This window comes from Microcaecilia unicolor, chromosome 13 (genome assembly GCF_901765095.1).
Source record: "Microcaecilia unicolor chromosome 13, aMicUni1.1, whole genome shotgun sequence".
In the NCBI taxonomy this organism is placed as follows: domain Eukaryota; kingdom Metazoa; phylum Chordata; class Amphibia; order Gymnophiona; family Siphonopidae; genus Microcaecilia; species Microcaecilia unicolor.
The window spans coordinates 60,102,552-60,127,389 of NC_044043.1; the positions used below are offsets into that span (position 1 = coordinate 60,102,552).

A 24,838-nucleotide genomic window follows, 5' to 3' on the forward strand; every position below is an offset into this window, starting at 1 on the left:
AAAGGCTATAACTGTGGTGTACTCGCCAAGGGATCCAGCCTGAAAAAGAGGAAGCTGTCCCACTAGATCCTTGCTTCACCTGCTTCTCAGTCCTGAATATCCAATACTCTTAATTTAAAAAACAATTAATGTAGTTAATATTTAAGATTTAATTTATGGTTCTTGGTCTGTTTTATCAGAAATGCAGCCAGCACCTGTAAGGAACAAATACATGCTGGCTTGGTGTATCTTTGATTTGACCTTAAAAATATGTTGACTGCTAGTGTCTCTGAAACTTAAATACCTAAAGGGTAGAAATAACGCATGCATGTTTTACTGGAAAGAAGTTGCAGGCTAGGATAGGGGAAGACTTATGGAATGAGCCTGGGGGTAAACTCCAGAGTGACCTTTATTAGCAGGTGGAAGATGGAAGGGTTTTGTTTGACCTGAAGATCTTTATATTTTTGTTTATGTTTATTAAAATACTTGATATACTGCAGTTTCCGACTAACAGATCATAGCAGTTTGCATGTGTACCAGTTACATGAATTCCCATGTCACCTAATAACTGGATTGTAAAGGCTTCTGATTGTAATATCAAACCTGTTCAGACAGTCCAGAATGATGCAAACAGCATTTAAATAATCCAGGTATGTCTAGTGCACATAAGAACAGTGTCCTGTGTTACTTACTATTTAAGAGCTGGAGTTCCTCTAGACTTGACCTGGAGTAATGATTCCACTGACACTCCTCAATCCCACTCTAATATGTGCCTGGGCCACACCAGAGGCAGGACATCACTACCTAGATGACTCTGGATTACCTTTTCTTATTGTGGACAAAGATATCTTCAGAAAACATCAGAACATGGAGGAAAGTTGTGAGATAACAAGGAACAGAAAGACACAGTATTCATGATGTACCTTGAAATAAGGAAAGTGTTCAGTCATGAAATTGTAAATCTCGCTGACAGGCAGGCTTCCATTTCTGCTGTTCTTCAGTGCCATAAAAATCAGGATGCTTTAGAGACAAAAAGAGGACAAAAATGTCACTTACACATCTCAGAATCACTTTACCCTCTTTCTGCTGTTCTGCTGCTAGAGTGAACTGGTAACCTACAGACCGTGCAGTACACACATCATACAGCCTGTCATGGGGCCCATAAATAGTCACTGTGCAGGCAGGCCTCTGGATTGTAACAGTTTACAGAGACTGAAATTCAGTTACTTTCATTCTCATACACAAATCAGAGACTGAAACAGAGTGGAAGACTAGTCTGGTGGTTAGAGCACTTGGTTGACAACCTGGGAAGCTTGATCTAAATCCCACTGCTGCACCTTATAATCTTGGGCAAGTCACTTCGCCCTCTGTTGCCTCAGGTACAAATTTAGATTGTGAGTCCTTTGTGGACAGGGACATAGCCAGCTACTACTGGGAAAGGTAAATTAAAAATAAAATCCAAATCTAAACACGTGACTATGATCTATTTTTTAAGAGGTGCATGTTTTTAGCCAGTATAATCTATCATACCTGGCGTAAATGCTAAGATACGAGACCTTCTTTACTGAGAGAATCATAGACAAGACCAACACGGAATATATAAGGTCATCCAGACAGGGTCCTTTGTACTGTGCATGTATAACTCCAGACAGACATTTGTCTAACCTGATCTTAAAATTCTCCAGCGATAGAGATTCTCCCACCTTCTCAGGTAACTCGTTCCAGTGCAGGACAACCTTAACAGAAAGTTCATCCCAACAATTAACTTAACTCTCCTTTGCTGTAATTTAGGCTCATTTGTTTCTTGTTCTGTTCTGCCCTCATTGTAAACCCTCCTTCCGCTTTTATGGATCTGGAGATTGCTGTTGAGTCCACCTTAGACTGATTTTGTTTTGTTCTTTCCCTCTTAAAGGTCTTATGCCAGCAGAAGAGAAATTCTTTGTGCACAAAACCTTCTATGTGCTGCATCTTCTCTCTGACTTTCTTCGACCAGTACAGTTTGTACACATATTCAGAGCTCCTGGCCATTTAAATTGCATGTCCAGAGTTAACCAGATATGTTCAGCAGCACTTAATCGGATATTGCTACTGAATATATCTGCTTAGAACCTCAGAAGGAACTGGCTAGTTTGTCTCTGGTCTGGAGGCGGAGTCAGCACTTACCTGGTTAAGTGACGATATGATATTCAGCACTTAACTGGATAAACAAGACCGCATAAAACACAGTCCTATCTTTCTCCAAAGACAAGCAGGCTGCTTGTTCTCACATGTGGGTCAACGTCCACATCGGCCCGGGAACCGGCCATTTTGCAAGCAAAATATTAAAAAAATCTTGTCAGAGTTTTCTGGCGCGCGTGCAGCGTGCACCGCGCACTGCACAGATTGGCTTCCCATCTGTCACGTGAGCATTCTCGTTCAGTTATTTTTTCTCCGTGGTGAGGTGCAGTCAAATTTTTCCCCACTCCTCGCAGGCCCAGGAAAGAGCTTTTCTGCGTTGGTTTCTTTATTTCTATCTTCCTTTCTTTTTGTTCCTACGATTTACAGTTAAAAAAAAAACTCCCATAGTTTTCTTTACTTTTTTGCCCCTTTTAAAGTTTCCTTTGTTTTTCGACGCAGCTGGCTTAGGCCGCACGGTCGGGTTGTTCCCTTCTTTTCGTGCCCTTTTTTCTTTTAACAGGAACGATCACGTCTTTTGATTTCGCCGAAGCCGTTTTTTCTTCCATGTCATCGAAGACACCCAGTGGCTTCAAACGTTGTACTCAGTGCAACCGGACTATCTCAGGTACTGATACCCACGCTTGGTGTATCTAGTGCCTTGGGCCCAACCATAGCCCAGTTGCTTGCAGTCTGTGTCTTCACATGAAGAAACGGACCCAAGCATCTCGAGAGGCCCAACGAGAGAAGCTTTTTGGGGCTGTCTGGTCCTTCGACGTCGACATCAGTACCGAGGTCGGTGGCATCGACATCGAGGGACGCACCGACGTCGGAAGCGAAGGTAATAGCTGTGGAATGACCAACTCGTGCTGGGAGCAGTGAGGCATCAAGTGGGTCTCCAACTGTCTTGAGGCCTCCTGTTATGCAGGCCCCCTGGGACCGACCTTCATTGGACCCGGCCCCAAGGAGACATGAGGATTCCATGTCTTCCTCATCGGTACAGAGGAGTCTCGATGACGGGCGTTGAGCGAAGGCGAAGAAGCACCGTCATCGTTCTCCTTCGACACACGGTGCCGGGAGCTCCGGGACATCGCGAGATTCGGCACCCGAGAAGTGTCGGTGCCGAGAGGGTCACTCTCCCTCTATTCAGGAGGTGCCGATGCGTCGGTCTAGCAGCCCGGTACCTGCTCCCGAGCCTCGACAGATTCTGCCACCAGCTCCTTTACCGACCCTGCAGCCTTGTCCGATGGCGGCTCTTGACGAGCGCATCAGGGCCCTGCTTCTGTGCCAATCTGCTTCGGTGTCGGGGGTGCTTGCGCCTTCCATACTGTCTGCTACAGTGGTATCTGGCCCTTCGCCTGTGGTGAGATCCCCGACCTCAGTGCTGCCTGCCACCCAGGTCGATTCCCCATCGACGTCGGTGGAGGAAGCTTCACCGGAGTCCAAGCGGGCGTCGACTTCTCGGCACCGCCATCGAGGACATCGTTCCTCGGCATCGAGGCAGGCTCAGTTTCGGACTGCTCTGACAGATGTTTTGTCCGATACTGAAGATGAGCATTCGTGGGACGACCATTCCAAATTCTTCAGCCAGAGAAAGTGCTGACGACGGATGCATCTCTCCTGGGGTGGGGAGCTCATGTAGATGGGCTCCACACTCAGGGAGCCCGGTCCTTTCAGGAAAAAGGTCTGCAGATCAACCTCCTGGAATTAAGAGCGATCTGGAATGCTCTAAAGGCTTTCAGAGATCGGCTTGGAGTGGAGGAGTAGCCTAGCGGTTAGTGCAGCAGACTTCGGTCATGGGGCTGTCCAACCAAGTAATATTAATTCAGACAGACAATCAGGTTGCCATGTATTAAACCAACAAGCAGGGGGGCACCGGATCTCACCCTCTGTGTCAGGAAGCCATCCAGATGTGGCTTTGGGCACACCGTTACAGCATGTTTCTTCAAGCCACTTATCTGGCAGGTGTAAACAACAGTCTGGCCAACAGACTGAGCAGGATAATGCAACCTCACGACTGGTCACTGAACATGGGCATAGTCCACAAGATTTCCAGAGCGTGGGACACCCCCTCGGTGGATCTTTTTGCCACTCAGATCAATCACAAGATCCCTCAGTTCTGTTCCAGGCTTCAGGCCCACAACAGGCATCTTTCTTCTACATTGGGGAGCAGGCCTTCTGTATGCGTATCCTCCCATACCTCTAGTAGGGAAGACTTTGCTGAAACTCAAGCGAGACTGCGGAACCATGATCCTGATTGAACCCTTCTGGCTGCGTCAGATTTGGCTCCCTCTTCTTCTGGAGTTGTCCTCTGAAGAACCGTGGAGAGTGGATTGTTTTCCAACCCTCATCACTCAGAACGAGGGGTTGCTTCTATATCCCAACCTCACAGCCTGGATGTTGAGAGCTTAGAATTCGCCTCCTTGGTTCTTTCAGAGGGTGTCTCCCGAGTCTTGCTTGCTTCTAGGAAAGATTCCACAAAGAGGTGTTACTCTTTTAAGTGGAGGAGGTTTGCCGTCTGGTGTGACAGCAAGGCCCTAGATCCTCTTTCTTGTCCTACACAGACCCTGCTTGAATACCTTCTACACTTGTCAGAGTCTGGTCTCAAGACCAACTCCGTAAGAGTTCACCTTAGTGCGATTAGTGCTTATCATCGCCATGTAGAGGGTAGGCCTATGTCTGGACAGCCTTTAGTTGTTCGCTTCATGAGAGGTTTGCTTTTGTCAAAGCCCCCTGTCAAACCTCCACCAGTGTAATGGGATCTCATCGTCGTTCTCACCCAGCTGATGAAAGCTCCTTTTGAGCCACTGAATTCCTGCCATCTGAAGTACTTGACCTGGAAGGTCGTTTTCTTGGTGGCTGTTACTTCAGCTCATAGAGTCAGTGAGCTTCAGGCCTTGGTAGTACATGCACCTTATATCAAGTTTCATCACAATAGAGTAGTCCTTCGCACACACCCTAAATTCCTGCCGAAGGTGGTGTCGGAGTTCCATCTGAGCCAGTCAATTGTCTTGCTAACATTCTTTCCCTGTCCATATACCCACCCTGGCGAAAGCAGTTTGCACAGCTTGGACTGCAAGAGAGCATTGGCCTTTTACGTGGACCGGACAAAGCCCTTTAGACAGTCTGCCCAGTTGTTTGTTTGTTTCTTTCGATCCCAACAGGAGGGGAGTTGCCATCGGAGAATGCACTATCTCAAATTGGCTAGCAGATTGCATTTCCTTCACTTATGCCCAAGCTGGGCAAACTCTGGAGGGCCATGTCACGGCTCATAATGTTAGATCCATGGCTGCGTCAGTGGCTTACTTAAAGTCAGCCTCTATTGAAGAGCTTTGCAAGGCTGCAATGTGGTCTTCAGTCCACACATTCACATCTCACTACTGCCTTCAGCAGGATACCCAATACAACAGTCGGTTTGGGCAGTCGGTGCTGCAGAATCTGTTCGGGGTTTATAATCCAACTCCACCCCCCTAGACCCATTTTTGTTCTGTTCCAGGCTGCACTCTCAGTTAGTTGCTTATGGTTTCAGGTCAATCTCTGTTATGTCCTCGCCGTTGCGAGGCCTAATTGACCAGTGTTCATTGTTTTGAGTGGGCCTGGTTGCTAGGGATACCCCACATGTGAGAACAAGCAGCCTGCTTGTCCTTGGAGAAAGTGAAGATACGTACCGGTAGCAGGTATTCTCCGAGGACAGCAGGCTGATTGTTCTCACAAACCCGCCCATCTCCTCTTTGGAGTTGTTGTTGTTTATTATTTGCTTTTTTATTTAACTGAGCGGGAACGCTCACACGACGGGTGGGAAGCCGATCCGCGCACATGCGCCAGAAGACTCTGGCAAGATTTTAAAAATATTTTGCTTGCAAAATGGCCGGTTCCCGGGCCAACGCGGACGTCGACCCACATGTGAGAACAATCAGCCTGCTGTCCTCGGAGAATACCTGCTACAGGTATGTATCTTCGCTTTATCTGGTTAAGGTCTGAATATTGGCACTAACCCAGCTAAGTGCTCTCCAGCTATTTATAACTGGATATTCAGGGCCAGTGTCTGGACATGACTCGGCATTCAATATCTGTGGAAACTGCTGGCAGTGGCCAGAAAAATGCTGACCACCGCTTGCTGGATATTGACCCCATAGTTGACTTCTCCACAGGTTCCCAATCTGTAAGCAACAAAGCAGCACTTGGTCAGTCACCAGCACACTGTCTGGTCCAAAGAGCTGCTCACTTGCTGATGGCTGGTCCAGCTAGCATTGGAAGGAGATTTCCTTTTTTCTTCCCACCTGAAAGCAGGCGTGTAGGGCAACTGCTAAAGTTGGTGGTGCACCAAAAATATCTGCAGCTGCCATGTTGCTGAAAATCAAGAATTTTGAGATGCTCTTTTTTTAAAGCTGCTAGAAACACTACCCTCATGCTCAGAGCTAAATTACTGCAAAAGCTGTATCTGAGTATTTTGCTTAAAAATGTCTCTCCACTTTTCACTGTGTTGGGAAGATCCTTGGCTGTGTCTTTCCCAACCTTCATACTAATATTTATTTATTTAAAAACATGCATAGCCCACTAATCACTAGAGTTCTAAGGTGAATTGAAAAAATAATATTATGAAATAATAACGGACAAACAAAATAGAATAAAATGAGGCAACAATATATTAAACATGACACTATTATCACTTGCGTCTGTGAAGCAGAGGCGCTGCTGGCATGCTAGAAGTTATACATTTAAAGTGGTGTTACCTGTAGGAGTAGATAGGTTTGGGATATGGAGGTGGCTGGGATTCTAGGCTGGCCTGTGGCGCAATCCTCTGATAGGGATAATGGGATGATGTGATGTAGGCCACGGGATATCCTTGTTCTGTTGAATACTAAGTTTGCAAAAAGAGAAAAAAAACCTCAAGTGAAATGAACTGGCTCAGCAGTAGAAGGGAGAAGTGTGTTCACTTGCACAGAAGCTAAAACATTTCTTTGAGATGGGATCATTTTTGACCATAAAAATTCACATAACTACAAATTATGACAACTTCTCTGTACTGTATATAATCCTGTTTGCCAGCTCTGTTGAATTTAAGAAAAGCAAATATGGAAAAATTCAGACAGAAGTGTGATGGATATTTTAGGAGTGGTAAGAGAGGTTGAGGAGTTGAATAGATGAAAGAATGGAAGCACTTCAGAGAAGGACTTTTAATGGCACCTGGTCAAAAGAAACCGATCATAAGAAACCAGACAAAAAAGTTCCAAACAAAAAAGGTTCCCGACATAAAAGTCCCTGACAAAATAGACTCCTGACAAAAGGGCCTGATGAAATAGATTTATTTTTGAATGGTACGAATTTGAAGGGTACAAAGAAGTGGAGGAGCCATAAATTACTGAGAAAGTCCACGGCTTGCCACTTGAAAGTCCTGGCACCTGCTTACGGCTTGACTTCACTATCCACACTTGGTATCTAGTGAGAATCATAAATCTGCTTGAAAACATAATCCAGCTTGATTAAGAGTCTATTTTGTCTTGGGTTGTTTTGTTGTGGGGGTTTTTTGGGAGGTTTTTTTTTGTCATGGTCTGTTTTGGTTTTAGTCTGTTTTGTTGGGGGTTTTTTTTTTTTTGTATGGTCTATTATGTCAGGGTGCCACTTTTAACACGCCCCTACAAGGAGAGGCTTAACACCCTCAACATGTACTCACTTGGAGGTGAGAAGGGAAAGGAGGAATATGATAGAAACACTGAAATATGTGATAAGCTTTCTGTAAATAACAAGAAAATGAAATCTTCCATAGAAAATTTTCAAGGACCAGGGAGTCATGATTTGAAGTTGAAGGGAAGAACATTCAGAACAAACATGAGAAAATACTTCTTTAAAGAGAGAATGATAGAAAGCTAGAATAATCTACTATCAGAGGTTGTGATAACCAGTACCATGTTAGACTTCAATCATGCTTAAGACAACTATGGAAGACAGTGGTAGGATTTGGATTGGGAGACTACAATTTTCCAAATAATGCACCCATTGTTCCTTCAAGAGCAGAGGTGACAAGAAAAAAACCAGATAATAAAGGAAGCATAATCCAATGACACCACAGGCTACAGGTAAGTCTGACTGATAGCAAGGTTAAACTCAAACCAACTGGCTCTGTGCCAGTGACTTCTTATGACATCCTGGCATTGTCTAACAAGTCACAGAATCTAAGCAGTCAGATGTTTGGGCACCAGCCTCCCTAGTTTTGGTAGCTGTTAAAAATTATTACAAAGCTTGGTAGTAAGGCATGGGAGGGAGGAGGAGCTGATGGATGTTGAATAAGGTTGGATGCTCATCTACCCAAGAAGGAGAGAACCAGAGAGGAAAACAAAAATAACTGTATTGGATAATGGCTGACACCTTACAAGCCTTCAAGCTTCTATAACTTGAATAAAGATGCTTTAATGCATATTATGTAGACATTGTAAGTAGCACAGTATGCTATAATGTGTACTGTTACTTGAATATTTCTACTGCTGTTTTTGCCTATGTCTGGCTTACTCTTGCTGTACACCACCTTGGGTGAATTTCTTCAACGGGCAGCAAATAAATTCTAATAAATAAATATCTTTAGTGATGTAGACCACAATAACTAAGAAAACATTATACATTATATATAGATTTGTGCATGGAATATATTTCTATATGTTTATATATATATATATATATATATATATATATATATATATATATATATATATATATATATATATATGTTATATTTTATTTTGTTTTAGACCCCTGAAGAAGGCCTTTTCGGCCGAAACACAGACCGTGTAGGGACCAAATAAAACTTTTGGTGCTCTTACCATCTGTGGTTTCAGTCTGGTCTTTCTGGATCTCTTCCACTTTGTTTTGTTGTTTTCTTGTGTTTTTTTGCGGGCGATTTGGACTCTTTTTTGTTTCTCTTTGACCACAATAACTAGACAGACTAGTTGGGCCAATTGGTCTTTATCTGCTATCATCTCCTGCAGTACTGTGAGTAAAGTCATTAGGCGGGGTTGGGTGGAGTCAGTAAAAGGGGTTGGGAAGAATTGGGAAGAGAGATTGGGTTAGGTGGAGTTGGATAGAATCAGTAAGAGGGGTTAGGTGGAGTCAGAAGGAGTTGGTGAGAGGAGTTGTCAGGCTTCCAGCCTGACAGTCAATGGATATGAACTCTTTAAGATGGCACCTACACATTTTCTCTTAGATCTAGGACATGCTTCAAGGAGTTGATGCCAACATGCTGTAATGTTATTGGCATCAGAACCACTATGAGAAGGTTTTTGTTCTTTCCCTATCATGGGATTAAAGAAAATGTTAATAATTTGGAAACTGGTTCTCAGCCAAATGACTCTGTGGAGCTGTATCAACATGTAGAGTTATGGCTTAATGTGCTAGTCTTTCTTGTTCTTCCCAGTTCGTACAATTTATTTGCTTTTTATTTTATTTATTTACAATATTTGTTTAACCATCTTTAGTAACAAAACAACATGACAGTTAATAATGTATAAAAAAAAAAAGCAGAAAAGAAGCGGCAACATTGCTTATATGCAGTCTGAAATAAACATGTCTATCTCCTTGTCATGATTTCCTAAAGGACATTTCTTTATGTACAGAGGTAGATACTACATTCCATAGGGTAAGTGCCAAGACTATGAAGGTCACATACCATATGCAATTAAGTCTTGCTTTGGATAGGAAAGAAATTGTTAATAAAGAGGATTGAAGCAACCTAGGGGGTTCCTAAAGCAGTAGACAATCTGCCAGGTATTGAGGCGTATTAGTGTGTAAGGCCTGGAGTGCCAAAATCATATTTTGAACTTGATCCCGTAGCTAACAGATGCTCCATGATGCTTTATGAGCAATGGTGAGACACGGTACCATCTCTGGGACCTTGACAACAGTTCCATAGCAACATTCTGAATAACCTGTAAACATTTCACTGCAATATTAGGAAGACTGTTACAATTGCTGTTACAGTAGTCAAGCCAAGATAACACTAAAGCATATATCAGAATCCGCAGATCCCTAAGTTCTGAAACAGGGTAAACAAACCTTATTTTCTGTACAGCCTTAAAAGATGTCTTAGTGACTCTTGAAATGTGAGGCTTATGGGACCAAGTGGCATCTAATTAATAGCCTAAAGTCTTAACTGAGGCCTTTATTGTAAATGTTGTCCCTTAGAATAGAAAAAACTTTAGTTGCCATATTAGAATCCGGAGTCTATGTTGAGGACACTTTAACTATCTCAGAGGCTGTTCAGACAAAGAATGAGAAGAAACAAACTCCACAGCAAAGCAACAGCAATAGAAGAGAATGGAAATAGCCAGAGGGTGGAAAAATAACCACAGGAGCTTAATGGATGGAAAATCGTTTTTAAAAAGAAGACCCAACATTGTTGCCTCCTCATCCACAGAGTTGTTGTAGTACTACTTCAATATATTTAGGGGGGCAGTTAGAATAATGCATGATATTTGCCCTTTAATGCATGTTAAATGACAATATTGTGCATTATGTTACCGTAATGCATATTAGCTTAAGTCACTGTGGAAAAAAACATAATAGTGATATGCAGAGCACGCAAATGAATTCAAAACACCTCATTATTACAAAAATCAAGTAACACAGTTTGTGGTGATCAGTGCAAGTTGCTTTATTGTAGAAAAATAGCACCAACTCAAAGCTGTCTTCATATTTCCTGCCTGGGAGCACTGGGTCACTAAGCTGTGGCCTAATGCTCCCAGGTGCTATCTTAAAGGGGCCAGAGCCTCTCAAAGATGAAGAGTGCTTCCCCCTCACCTCTTCCTCTTACGGAGATCTTTTCTCTGAAGAAAACTCCTGTAGATAACCCCCCCCCCTCCCCAAAGGTCCCCACCTAGCTAACTTCTTAGAGTCCCTAGTGGTCTAGGGAATACCACTAGGAGTTGCCGGCACCATTTTGAATTCGGCACCGACAGAGTACTGAGATACCCGCAGGCTGCTAGTGACTCCTACGGTAAATTATGGTAAAATGTCAACTTTTACTGCACCTTAATAACTTTCTCCCTTAGTTCTCTATTTAATTGTAACAAAAATGACTTTGACAATGCTGCAAACACTGATCACCATGCCTCTGCTTTGCATAAATGTGGCATTTCCCACATACCTGCTGAAAAGGTTGTGTGGCACTGTAAACCTGTGGCCCTGGAGATTGGTAACAGCACATTTCATTCTCTCCTTGCTGCATGGCTCCTACCAGCGGAATGGCCTTCAGCTTCAGCTCTGAGGCCTGCTGCAGTAACAGTGTGGAACAGTGTTAGGAGAACATCTTTTCACCAGAGCCAAACAGTAACCTCATCATACAGCTGTCCACGTTTCCTACGGCTATGCTGCACATTAGAAAAACAGAATAAGTCAGAATGTTACATTATTCCCTGGGGTGTTGCACTTCTTCATAGCTAATCCAGTCTGATTACTTTTCCTAACCAAAAAATTCTGTGTTCAAATTTGGGGCCCTGTTTACCAAGCTGCGCTAGAGGCGTGCTAGCGTTTTTACTGCGCACTAAGCGTTAGGGTGCACTAACCGTGTAGATGCCCATAATATTCCTATGGGCGTCTGCACGGTTAGCACATGCTAATTTTTACTGCGTGCTAAAAACGCTAGCACACCTTAGGAAACTGGGCCCTTGGATGTGACGATAATAAGATGCCTCATTCCTCTTCAAGTGTTCCAAGGAAAGATGTACTGGAGGTACTGAGAGCTCCCCACCATCAAGTATTTCAATGATTTTGTTTAAACAAAGAGGGTGAGAGAGATTTGGCAGAAGAGTTAAAAGCCCTTAAAGGAGAGAGAGTGTCACAGTCTAATATTAAGTAGAGTTCTGTAGATTCAGGAGGATATAATCACTATTCCCTGCTAGAGAGTAAGGAGCTCAGTTTCAAAAGAGTAGAATATCTCAAAAATGGCACAAAGTGGCAGATGGACGTTTTTCTTGCAAAAACATCTAAGTTGTAGTTCTTGAAACTCAGACGTGATGTTTTACTCTGCAGTTCATCTAAATCGCAAGGGGGCATGTTGAAGGTATGTTTTGGGCAGGACTTAAGTGGACTTAAAATCTGGATGTTTTCAGCGATAATAGAATAGAAAAAAAGGTCAAGGGCCCAAAAGAAGTATGTTTTTAAAATCTAGATCTGTTTCAGCCATGACTAAAGTCACAGAAGGTGCCCTAGCTGACCAGCTGACCACTGGAGGGATTAAGGCATGACCCCCTCCTCAATCCTCCAATGGTCACTGACTCCTGCCTACCCCCAAAGCTGTGATAGTGACAGTAGATATCAAGCTCTATGACAGCTCCGGATATTATGACCACTCCTATGAAAGCAGCCAGCAAGTGCCTAGTGTTTCAGTGTAGTGGACAGTGAACAACAGGACCCAGGATCAAATGTGGAGGAGTAGCCTAGTGGTTAGTGCAGTGGACTTTGATCCTGGGGAACTGAGTTCAATTCCCACTACAGCTCCTTATGACTTTGGGTAAGTCACTTAACCCTCCATTGCCCCTGGTACAAAATAAGTACCGGAATATAAGTAAACCGCTTTGAATGTAGTTGCAAAAACTTCAGAAAGGCAGTATATCAATTCCCTTTCCCTTCCTACTTTAATTCCTTAATTTCAGCACAAATATGTTATCAATAGAAATCAAACAAAATAAAACATGGAAAAGAAAATAAGATGATACCTTTTTTATTGGACATAACTTAATACATTTCTTGATTAGCTTTCGAAGGTTGCCCTTCTTCGTCAGATCGGAAATAAGCAAATGTGCTAGCTGACAGTGTATATAAGTGAAAACATTCAAGCATTACTATGACAGTCTGACAGGGTGGGAGGATGGGGCTGGATAGGAGGTATGCATGGGGACATCAAAGCACAAATATGTGAAACCTCCTGGAACAAAGAAATACCTCTTGTACCTAAATATATAAGGGGTCCTTTTATCAAGCTGCGGGAAAAAGGGTCCTCTGCTAGCCATAGGGGCTGCTTTTCCCGCACACCAGGGCCCATTTTACTGCAGCGGGTGAAAAGGACCCCAGCACACATGGCCATGTGGTGACAGAATTCTTATCATATGGCCATGTGGCAGGGAGCCCTTACAGCCACCCATTGAGGTGGTGATAAGGGCTCCCACGCTAATCCAGTGGTAACCAGGCAGCACGTGATGATTTTCTTTTTCCCCCAGGAAATGGTGCACACTCAGAACGGGACTATCGCCGGTGGCTGCATTGGGCCAGTGGTAATCCTGGAAGAGTGAGCGGTAAGCCCACGTTAGGTTTACCGATGCTCTGTTAAAGGGCCCCTAAGTGACTTGCCAGCCTGAGGGCTATTGTAGTGGTGGACCTTTAGGTACAGTAGCATTTCTTTGTTACTGGAGGGATCACCATACAATATGAAGGGGTTTAGGTGGGATTTGTACCTGGGTTCATTTATGTGAAGTTCACTACACTGACCACTAGGCTGCCCCTCTGCACTGCTGGGATCAGTTTACTAGGAATTCTGCCAGACAGACCTCCCTATGACTTGTTTTTCTACATTTTTCCCTGAGACTTTTTTTTTTTAATGGTACTTACAAGATGTGTGGAGCATGCAAATGTTTAGCTCAAAGCCATTATTGAACCGGAAATTTAGACGTTTTTCTGATTTGATTATGGCTGTGAGATAGGCAGAGTTTTTTTAAAGACATTTTTGGCAAAATGTCTCAATGTGGACTTAGATGTCATATCAAAAATGCCCCTCTGAGTCAGGATTTTCAGAATTTGGATTTGCTCTGAGATTTTACTGCTCAGTAATTGTGTGTGTGTGATGGGGATGGGGCTGTTCCTAACAAGCATGCTTTTCACAATTTTTATAAGCACCTATCTTATAAAAAGCAACATATGTGTGTATGTGCCTCTATGAAACAGGTTATTAACATTGTCCTCAATAATGCATGAAGAGGCCCTTTTATTAAAAGGCGCTAAAATATGGATTTGTGGGACTTTCCTGCATGCTAAGCCCATATTTAAGGTGCCAGTATTGTAAAGACTTTTTTTTTTTTTGCAGGTCCTGTGCTAGTTTTTCTGTTAGTGCACGGAACTTGCAAAAAATTAACATGGGAGCACTTACCAGTTCCTATTTAGGAGTCAATAAGTGCTCCCACGCTGTCTGAATTATCCAATTAGCGCAAGCTAATTAGAATGTGGAACACCAATTCCCTGCTCATACCAAACCCCCTCCTGAAAAAGATACATAAATCAATCAAACATATAAACGGCGAGTGACCGTACTCACTGCAAATGCGCAGTAGAGACTTCCCTCTCTGTCCCGCCCCCGCATCAATACGTGATGACGGGGGGGGGGGGCGGGACAGAGAGGGAAACTGCGCCGCCGACATTGCTACCGCTCCCCCCCCCACTCGGAGTCGCCGCCGCCACCCCTCCACCCGGCCCGGGCCCTCTCTTCCCTTCTGAACTTACAGATCCACTCGCCGAACGCAGCAACGCACATCAGCTGAGCTGCAGTGAGCCCTTCCTTCTTTGCCTGTGGCCCCGCCCTCCTGTGACGTAACGTCAGCGAGGGCGGGACACACACAGGCAGAGAAGGAAGGGGCAGCTCAGCTGATGTGCGTTGCTGCGTTTGGCGAATGGATCTGTAAGTTCAGAAGTGAAGAGAGGGCCCGGACCAGGTGGAGGGGTGGCGGCGACGACGACTTCGAGGGGGGGGGAGCGGTGGCGACTTCGCGGGGGGGAGGGGAGCGGTGGTGACCGCGGGGGGAGGGAAACCTCTATACCAGCCCGTTTTTACGGGCTCAACGGCTAGTACATAAATAAAGCACACAAACTAACAAATTACAACAAAATGCTTTAACTCTTTAGGGCTTTAGTAATAGGGCCCCAAAGTTACATCTTCAAGGAAGGTGCAACTTCCTGGTTTTCTCTGTGCATGTGCACACATATTTCATAAAGCATGCACGCACATTACAGCTCCGCCTCATCCAAATGCTGCCGCAGCTCCTGTTGGCATGCATACTTGGACACACATAAATAGCAGCAAACTTCCAAAGAGTTATTTTCCATGTGCAGAAAATACTTTCTAAATGTATCCCTATAAATAATATATTACAGAAAGAAGGAAGTGCAAACCGGATTGGAGATGTTACTGTTTTTAGTTATTTACATAGTTTGCAGGCAGAATCATTTGTGATTTTTACTCATTTATCTTTGACCTAATGAGAGACAGCTGAAAAAAGTGTGAGTTTGACAACCGCCAGGAACTGGGACAAGTGAACTGAAAAATGAGAGGAGGTTAGGTTGCTTCTTTGGTAGGAAAGGACCATGTAGATGAAAGCAAAATCAGCATCCATCGTGCCACATGCATACTAGAGATGGTGAAACAGTGAAAGGGAGCCAGGAAATGGTAGACATGGGCCAATAGGTTGTAAAAATTACTTTAATTTAGAGAAAGGTTGAAAATACAAACAACTGTCCATAAACTAATTCCAATGATCTGACTGGCTGGGTTTTGGCAATTATGCCTGTGTCGGGGTCCATAAATGCATAAAAATAATATTATCTTTTAAAACATTCAATATTAAATATTAAAAAATACCCCCAAAATCAAAATGATATAGGGGCCCTTTTACTAAGCTGCGGTAAAAAGTGGCTCGTGCTAGTTTTGGCACATAACATTGGTGCACACTGGGCCACTTTTACCGCAGTGGGAAAAAGGCTTTTTTTAAAAATGGGGCAGTAAATGGCCATGCGCTGAGCCTTTACCACCACCACCACTTGCTCTTCCAGGACTACTGCCAGCCCAATGTGGCAGTTGGTAGTCTCTCCCTGAGTGTGGGCCATTTCTGGGTTAGCGTGGGAGCCCTTATTGCCACCTCAGTGTGTGGCGGTAAGGGCTCTCTGTCACATGGCTATGCGGTAAGAGGTCTCTTACCGCATGGCCATGTGTGCCTGGGGTCTTTTTACCCGCTGTGGTCAAAAGGGCACTGGCACGTGGGAAAAATGGCCCCCGCCTCTAGTGCAGGGCCCTTTTTCCCACAGCTTGGTAAAAGGACCCCTAAATATCGTAATATACCTGAAAAAGATTTTACCATCAGCTTTTGCCTTTATGGAAAGTTTCTTTTCAAATCCTCTTTTAACCTTCCTTATCAATGCTTTGTATCCAACTTGCCAGGGCTTTCTGTTTCTTTTCATTCAGATCCTTTTTTTCATTTTTTGAAGATGTTCTTTTGGGTCTTACAGCCTTTTTCACCTCACCCTTTATCCATGCCAGTTGTTGCTTGACCTTCCTTTTGAAAGTTGAATTCTGATGCAGTGGACTTCCTTAGTGTCATTACTCCAGTTATGATCATGTCATGATCACTATTGCCAAGCAGATCTAACATTCTTATTTCTCCTATCTACATTCCACTAAGGACTAGATCTAAAATAGCTCCCCCTCTTGTCAGTTCCTGAACCAGCTGCTCCATGAAGCAGTATTTTTCCTAGCAATTCCTGATGTGACATCTATCCAGTCAAAATTTGAGTAATTGAAATCACTGCAAAGCAAAAAATCAAATTCTGCAGTAAATAAACTCACATGACAAATGATAATAATCTCACAAAATCACATAATCTAGAGTAATGGAGAAAAAGACCTCAGTCCAATTCATCACATATGCCACTGAACTATTCCAGTTTCCTGGCTTAGCATTTTAATCATGTCAACCTGCTCCCCCCTCTCACTATACTCCATATAACAAATTAATTGACAAGTTTTCCCTGAGCTAGCTCCTAGCCACCCAGCTGGGGTTACCCTGCAGCCACTGGGTCTATTCCCAGCACAGCTCAGGTCAACCTGCACATACTGCTTGTGCTCTACGCTAGCACCCTCCTCCCACTGACTGGGTCACAACTGCCTCTAGGTGAGTCTCGTGCTCTCAAATTATCTCCAGTGATTTCTAGATTACTAGGGCCACACTCCCAGTGGTCCCACAGTTCCCAAAAAGCACTCAGACCCAACACACAAACTACCAGGATTCTTTATCAGTCCAGACAGGCAGAGACAACAAACTGAACAGGGTTATTGTCACACGTGAACAAGAAGGATCAATTGTAACACTAACTAAACATTTGGTTACTTCCTAAAAAGAACCTGGGGAGATTAGGACATATATATAGCTGTTCACCACTTATCAAATATAACTGAGTTTTTTTACAGGGCAAAGAGCGCTCTCTCTCTCTCTCTCTCTCTCTCTGTCTTCTCCCGGGCTGAAACTGAAGCAAAAGCCAGTACAATTGAAATGAAAAAAAAAAAAAGCTCCTGGGCCAATCAGAGCCCAGTCAACAACAGCATTTGAAAAAAGCTGGTTACATCACTCAAGCATTTCCTTTGTAACAGCTTAAAACATAACATGCACCACCTGCTGGCCAAACTAGAGAAATGCACTTCAAGATTTAATAAAGGCAATTTCATGGGCTTAAAACACACTGTTCTGTCACACTAGCTTTTTAGCAAAACAGGATCCCTGTTGCAGTAATACAAGATCTAGAGAAGATGTTTTGAAGATACATTGAACTCTTTTTCTTATGTTCTAAAGATTATGCTAATATCTTATGCTCATATTTGAGCACTGCAGTTTTTGAGAACTTAGAATCGACTCTAAATGGACTCATAGACAAGTGATGATTTCTAAGTTAGACACTTTTACATTTTTATTTTGAGCACAATAACTATGATCTTTCAATTGGATATTTCATATTTGGTATTAAGTTTTTGTATACACAAGAGATTTTTTTTTAAAGAAAATTTGGAGTCGGAGCTTTTGACCAGCTGGGAAATCGGGATAGTTTGGTAGTTTATGGGGATCTTTTACTTAAGTTTAGTGTGTGCTAAATGCTACACATCCTATTTTATACCTATGTCGGATTCTATATAACATGACTAGAGGTCTGTTCCGGAATCCAGGCATATTCTATAACAACGCGCATAATTTTATTGGCTTAACAAGCTAATCAGCATTGATAACAGCACTTAACAAGTAATAATTAGCACTAATTGGCAGTAATTAGAATTTATGCATGTAACTTGCTAAGCGTATTCTATAATGAACTGCGCCTAAATTCTAAAATGTGCAGTTCAAAAGGAGCGTGGCTATGGGTGAGGAAATGAGCGTTTCCAAATTTACGTGGATAGCTATAGAATATAGCCCAGTGCATATAAATATACACGTAGGGTTTTACGCAACATTTTCATTGGTGTAAATGAAGGCGCGTAGTTTTAGGTGCTGGTATAACAACTAAGCGTATTCTATATACCGTGCCAAGTAACAACGAATGCGGACATATCACCCCCATGGATACCTGAATGTGGAGTCCCCCAAGGTTCCCCCCTATCACCAACTTTCTTCAATCTAATGATGATACCTTTAGCCAAACTTTTAGCCAATCAAAGCCTTAATACCTACATATATGCTGACGATGTCACGATTTACATCCCAGTCAAACATGATCTAAATGAAATCACCAACGAGATCAACCAAAGCCTCCAAATCATGCACTCCTGGGCGGATGCATTCCAGCTAAAACTCAACGCAGAGAAAACACAATGTCTTGTACTCACCTCACAATACAACAAAAACAACTACTCCACCATAACCACACCATACTGTTCTCTCCCCATTGCACAAAATCTAAAAATTCTAGGAGTTACCATTGACCGAAATCTCACACTCGATGCTCACGTGAAGAACACAACAAAAAAGATGTTCTACTCTATGTGGAAACTCAAAAGAGTAAAACCTTTCTTCCCAAGATATATCTTCCGTACCCTGGTACAGTCAATGGTAATAAGTCACCTGGCTGTAAAGAACAGACTATCAAAAAACTCCAAACAGCCCAGAATACCGCCGCCAGACTCATATTTGGAAAAACTAAATATGAAAGTGCAAAACCCCTAAGAGAGAAACTTCACTGGCTCCCACTCAAGGAACGCGTGGCGTTCAAGATATGCACGATTGTACACAAAATCATCCACGCAGACGCCCCAATCTACATGCTAAACCTCAAGGACCTGCCTCCCAGAAACGCCATAAGATCATCCCGCAAATTTCTCAATCTGCACTTCCCCAGCCGTAAAGGACTAAAATATAAGCTGATACATGCCACCACCTTCTCTTATATGAGCACGCAGTTGTGGAATGCATTACCTACAGCCATGAAAGCTATTGACGGAATAACCAACTTCCGCAAAGCTTTGAAGACACATCTCTTCAACAAGGCCTACAAAGAGAACCCATAGCCTTACAAAATTACATCACCAACCCACCCAGTTATTAAAGTCCACCTTCTATCCTGCCTAACACCTTCCTTCTTTCCTCCCTCACTTAATCTTTGTACATTACTAATTGTATCTGATATCATGGAATGATTATGTCATAACCAAACTCTGTAAGCCACATTGAGCCTGCAAATAGGTGGGAAAATGTGGGATACAAATGCAATAAATAAATAAATATATATAAAAAAAATAAATCTAGGCACTGCTTATTTAATATGCTTAGGCGGAAATGTTTACCGTACAGATTTTTTAGGCACTTTATATAGAATCTGCCCATAGTGTAAACCAAGCTTTAGTAAAAGGGCTTCTATGTGATGAATTTGACTGAGGACTTTCTCTCCATTACTTTACATTGCGTGATTTTGTGAGATTATCATGTCATGTGAGTTTATTTACAACAGAATTAGATTTAGATTTTTTCTTTGCTGCTTCTTCATTTAAGTATTTCTTCACGGAGAGAGTGGTGGATGCTTGGAATGCCCTCCCCCGGGAGGTGGTGGAGATGAAAACGGTAACGGAATTCAAACATGCGTGGGATAAACATAAAGGAATCCTGTTTAGAAGGAATGGATCCTCAGGAGCTTAACCGAGATTGGATAGCAGAGCCGGTAGTGGGAAGCGGGGCTGGAGGTTGGGAGGCGGGGATAGTGCTGGGCAGACTTATACGGTCTGTGCCAGAGCCGGTGGTGGGAGGCAGGGATAGTGCTGGGCAGACTTATACGGTCTGTGCCCTGAAGAGCACAGGTACAAATCAAAGTAGGGTATACACAAAAAGTAGCACACATGAGTTGTCTTGTTGGGCAGGCTGGATGGAACCTGCAGGTCTTTTTTCTGCCGTCATCTACTATGTTACTATGTAAGTTTGTTGGTTGGTAATTGAAATCATGTTATTATAGTTTTGCCAATTTATTAACGTCTCTGATTTATGTTAAGATTTCATCATCTGTCTATTTATTCTGGTCAGGTGGATGCTAGTAGAGCCCCACCAGCATTCTTTTTCCCTTTACATCTGGAATTTCTATGTTGCAATATGATTCCTGCCAAATATTTATTCTGTTTGACTCAGCTCCCTCTTTAACATATAGCACCCCACCTCCAATTTGATCCACCCTTTCATTGTGATATAATTTATTATCCTGGTATCACAGTGTCCAATTGGTTGTCCTCTTTCCACCAGGTCTCTGAGAAGTCTGTTATGTCTACCTTAAAATATAATGCTATATACTTTAACTCTTCCATCTTATTTTTTAGATTTCTTCCATTAGTGATATCTCAAAGTGTGTTTTTTTTTCCCGTAAAGTCTCCGATTATCCAGTCTAAATAGGACCAACCCGTTGTCAGCTAAATGAAAAGTCTGGTATTATGGAAAACAATGGTAACCCCTCAAACAGTGCGGAAACAAAGGCAGCAAAATCAGGGTCCCGGCTCACAACGGTGGTAAAAGTAAGGTCCCTGTTTTGGAAAACAGAAAGAGGAGTCAAACAATGCAGAAACAAAGGCAGTAAAAGCAAGGTTCCAACGGTGGTAAAAGTAGGGTCTCGGGTTTGGAAAATGGAAAGAGAAGCCGCATGACGTCACCAGGGTGTCTGTCGGATATGCTATATGGTCGGATTAGCAAAGGTCAGATAAACGAGACTATACTGTTTCTACAATCTGTTTAGCAGTTGGCAGGAATAATTTACAGACTTTACTTTCTGTCTACTCTTCCCTTAAAAGGCATCTGGCTTACTTTTGCCTTTGTTGTAAACTAACTTCCCTGTTTTGATAGTATCCTTCAAAGATATGACACTTCAAATCATACATTACCAAATAAAGGTTATTGGGGAGGAACAAAATTGATAAGATATAGAAATTAAAGGAAATTCTTCAAATGTTTGGGGTCCTAAAATATATTTCACATTAGTTTTACCACACATAAGCATTGAAACCTGAGCCAAAAAGATGCTTCATTAGAAACTACTCTTTGAATCAATTCAAGAAAGGCCTTATATCTAGCCTGCAAGGCTTTTGAAATAGCAGAGCAGACAGAAATACAAGACCCTAGAACAAAAAAAACTCACTATGAAATCTAAAGAATAGCATAAGTGTCGTAGATATGAATTGCTTGTTTACTTTTTCCAAAATTACTAGGAATAGAGGGCATACAATGAAGCTACTAAGTAGTAAATTTAAAACAAATCAGAGAAAATATTTCTTCACTCAGTATGTAATTAAACTCTGGAATTTGTTGCTAAAGAATGAGGAAGCAGTTAGCTTAGCAGGGTTTAAAAAAGGTTTGGCTAATTTCCTAAAAGAAAAGTCTATAAATCATTATTAAGATGGACTGGGGAAAATCTATTGCTTATTCTAGGATAAGCAGCATAAAATCTGTTTTATTGTTCTGGGATATTGCCAGGTACTTGTCCCCTGGATTGGCCACTGTTGGAAACAGGATACTTGGCTTGATGAACCTTCGATCTGTCCCAGTATGGCAACACTTATGTTCTTATGTCCAGATCCTATCATATTCCAAAGCAAAAATCACAAGTAGAATTCTTCTCCCAAAAATATCAATATCTAGGTGGAGCATGAAAGATGCATGATAACGGAGCACTTCCCTGAAGAAGTAGCGAAACACTGGCCATGTTGGCAGTGGGTCCATGTGTCAAAACTAAAGCTAAGTACTCCTCAATATTTAAATTTTTACAATAATATGTCAATATGCACTGTGTATGGAGAGAAAATTAAAAAATTGAAACAGGACCGATGACGATTTAGAGAGCATAAGAAAAAAAACAGCGGTGTAGACTGCACTAACAGGATTGCCCGTATGTTTGATTCTAGTGCTTTTGATGGTCCAAAACATTCTTTAACAGTAGTCTGACTGTTTAATTTTAAGGTAAAAAAATGTTTTTTGTGCTGGGAGATCTGTGTGATTGATATTGTTAGATTGTTCTCCCCGCCTTTGTTGGAGTCCTGTTCAAATGGATTTACTGATATTCAGAATCACTTAGGGGCCCTTTTTCTAAGCCGTGTAGGCGCCTATTAGACTTATTTTCGAAAGTGATCGCCGGCCATTTCCTGACATAAATCGGGAGATGGCCGGCGATCTGTCAAAAGCGGCAAAATCGGTATAATCGAAAGCAGCTTTTTTGACAGCATCGCCGCTTTCCCGTCGCCGTGCCAGCGAAAGTTCAAGGGGGCGTGTCGGTGGTGTAGCAAAGGCAGGACATGGGCGGGCATGGGTGTGGCTACCAGATGGCTGGCTTTCGCCGATAATGGGGAAAAAAAGCAACGTTAATCAGTATTTCTCCGGGTTTACTTGGTCCTTTTATTTTCACAACCAAGCCTCAAAAAGGTACCCCAACTGACCAGATGACCACCGGGGGAAATGGGGGATGACCTCCCTGTAGTACCCCAGTGGTCACCAACCCCCTCCCACACTAAACAAATACAAATAAAAATCTTTTTTTTTTACCAGCCTGTATGCCAGCCTCAAATGTCATACCCAGCTCCCTGACAGCAGTATGCAAGTCCCTGGAGCAGTTTTTAATGGGTGCAGTGCACTTCAGGCAGGCAGACCCAGGTCCATCCCCCCCCTACCTGTTACACTTGTGGTGCTAAGTGTTGAGCCCTCCAAACCCCCCCCAAAACCCACTGTACCCACATGTAGGTACCCCCCTTCACCCATAAGGGCTATGGTAATGGTGTAGAGTTGTGGGGAGTGGGTTTGGGGGGGATTTGGGGGGCTCAGCACCCAAGGTAAGGGAGCTATGCACCTGGGAGCTATTTGTGTATTTTATTTTAAATCTTTTTTATTATTAATAACATCACTTGTACAGCTGTTCAATTAAATTCCAACAGATCACACAACTTTTCAATTGCGCTAACAGAATCGTCTAATAGTTTTATCTTTTATCCCCTCCACCTCCCACCCCCTCCCCTCCCACCCTCCTCCAACTTTCCCCCACAGTCAGGTTGGAGGGTTGTGCACGCTGTTGGGGTAACTGAAGAAATACACCCCTCCACGTAACTCACCGCAAAGGGCCTTGGCTCTTATGGCCCCTTGCGCAATGTTGTTTCCTCTAACAGGGATCTTCTGTGTTATCTTCAATTTGATTCTGTGTTGATTTGGACTCAGCCATAGCCGTCAATGACGGGGCAGTTATGGTCATTACATCACAATACGTCATATTCCTGCCCCAGTAAACAGTTCTCAATGACAGGGTGTTCTGCTCCCTCAAGACGTCTATTTATAACCCCCTGCCCCTCCACTTTCTAAATACATAAGCCGAGTCCTCTCCCCTTTAATCCCTCCCCGTGTACTCCCCCCAACCCCTCTTTCTCCCCCCCCCTCCCCCCCTAGGGAGTCACCTTGATGTGCCAATCAGCAATTCAAAATCCTGCTGCGTGCCACTGGGGTCAAAGAATCCCAGAAGGGTGCCCACCGTCTACAGAAAGCATCACCTCTAGGCGAGGCCAGGTCCCCCACCCCCCTGCGCTCCAACGCACACAGGGAAATCATCCTGGACTTCCACTGCTGGAAAGTTGGGGGTTCTGCTACTATCCATTGATGAAGTATAACCTTCTTACCCATGAGAGTAGCTCTCTTCAAAAAGGGTTTAAGCCCCACTACTCCTGGCGTCTGCAGTTTGAAGAGATCAAATAATTGCGCGGCATGGGGCTTCCAGTTCACTCCCCAAATAACCGACACATATCTGGCCACCCGCCTCCAAAAATCCAGGACACACGGGCACTGCCAAAACATGTGCCCGAGGCCCGCCGGGGAGTAGGCACACTTCGCACAATTGTCATCTGTCCGCATTGCCGCCCTCATTGCCCTATGCGGAGAAAAATACATGCGCATTACAAATTTGTAGAGGGTTTCTCTCAGCGTCACATTTTCTGTCACCTTGGGAATGTTCAACACACAAGTCTTTAATTGTTCCCCCCGAAGTCTCAGGGTTAACTCGTTATTCCAATGGGTTGCTAATTTTTCATAATCTACCTCACCCAACTGCTCTCTCAGTCGCGCGTGATAGTACTTTAGGGGGACTGCCAATTGTGCATCTAGGGCAAACACCTCCAAGAGCTTTGTCCACACCTCTAATTTCAAGGAGTCAGGGGGGATTGACCGGACATAATGGCAAAGCTGATGCCAAGCTAAGAAGTCTCCCGCCCCCCTACCAAATTCCACCCGCCAAGCTCCCAACGTCTTCTTTTCACCATCTTCTGAATAAAACTGATGCAAGTAATGCGCCCCTCTAGCTCTCCAGGCCACAAATTGAGCTGAACTCGTGCCCGGTGGGAAATCAGGGTTACCCTGTAACGGTAACAAGGGTGAATACCTCGACGAGAGCCCATAAAGGCGACACACCCACCTCCAGGCCCGTCGCA

At 43.3% G+C, this 24,838-nt stretch overlaps 1 protein-coding gene across 2 annotated transcripts in view; it reads right to left on the bottom strand.

Annotated features, from left to right (window-relative positions):
• Positions 1-24,838, bottom strand: part of FOXN1 (forkhead box N1) — a 122,947-nt gene that overhangs the window by 26,168 nt on the left and 71,941 nt on the right. For both annotated transcript variants that reach the window (XM_030186024.1, XM_030186025.1), the window contains exons 5-7: positions 11,267-11,392; positions 6,867-6,994; positions 903-999 (exon numbers count right to left, since the gene is read on the bottom strand). In XM_030186024.1, the coding sequence (XP_030041884.1) occupies positions 903-999; positions 6,867-6,994; positions 11,267-11,392 (351 nt within the window). The remainder of the gene's footprint in view (positions 1-902; positions 1,000-6,866; positions 6,995-11,266; positions 11,393-24,838) is intronic.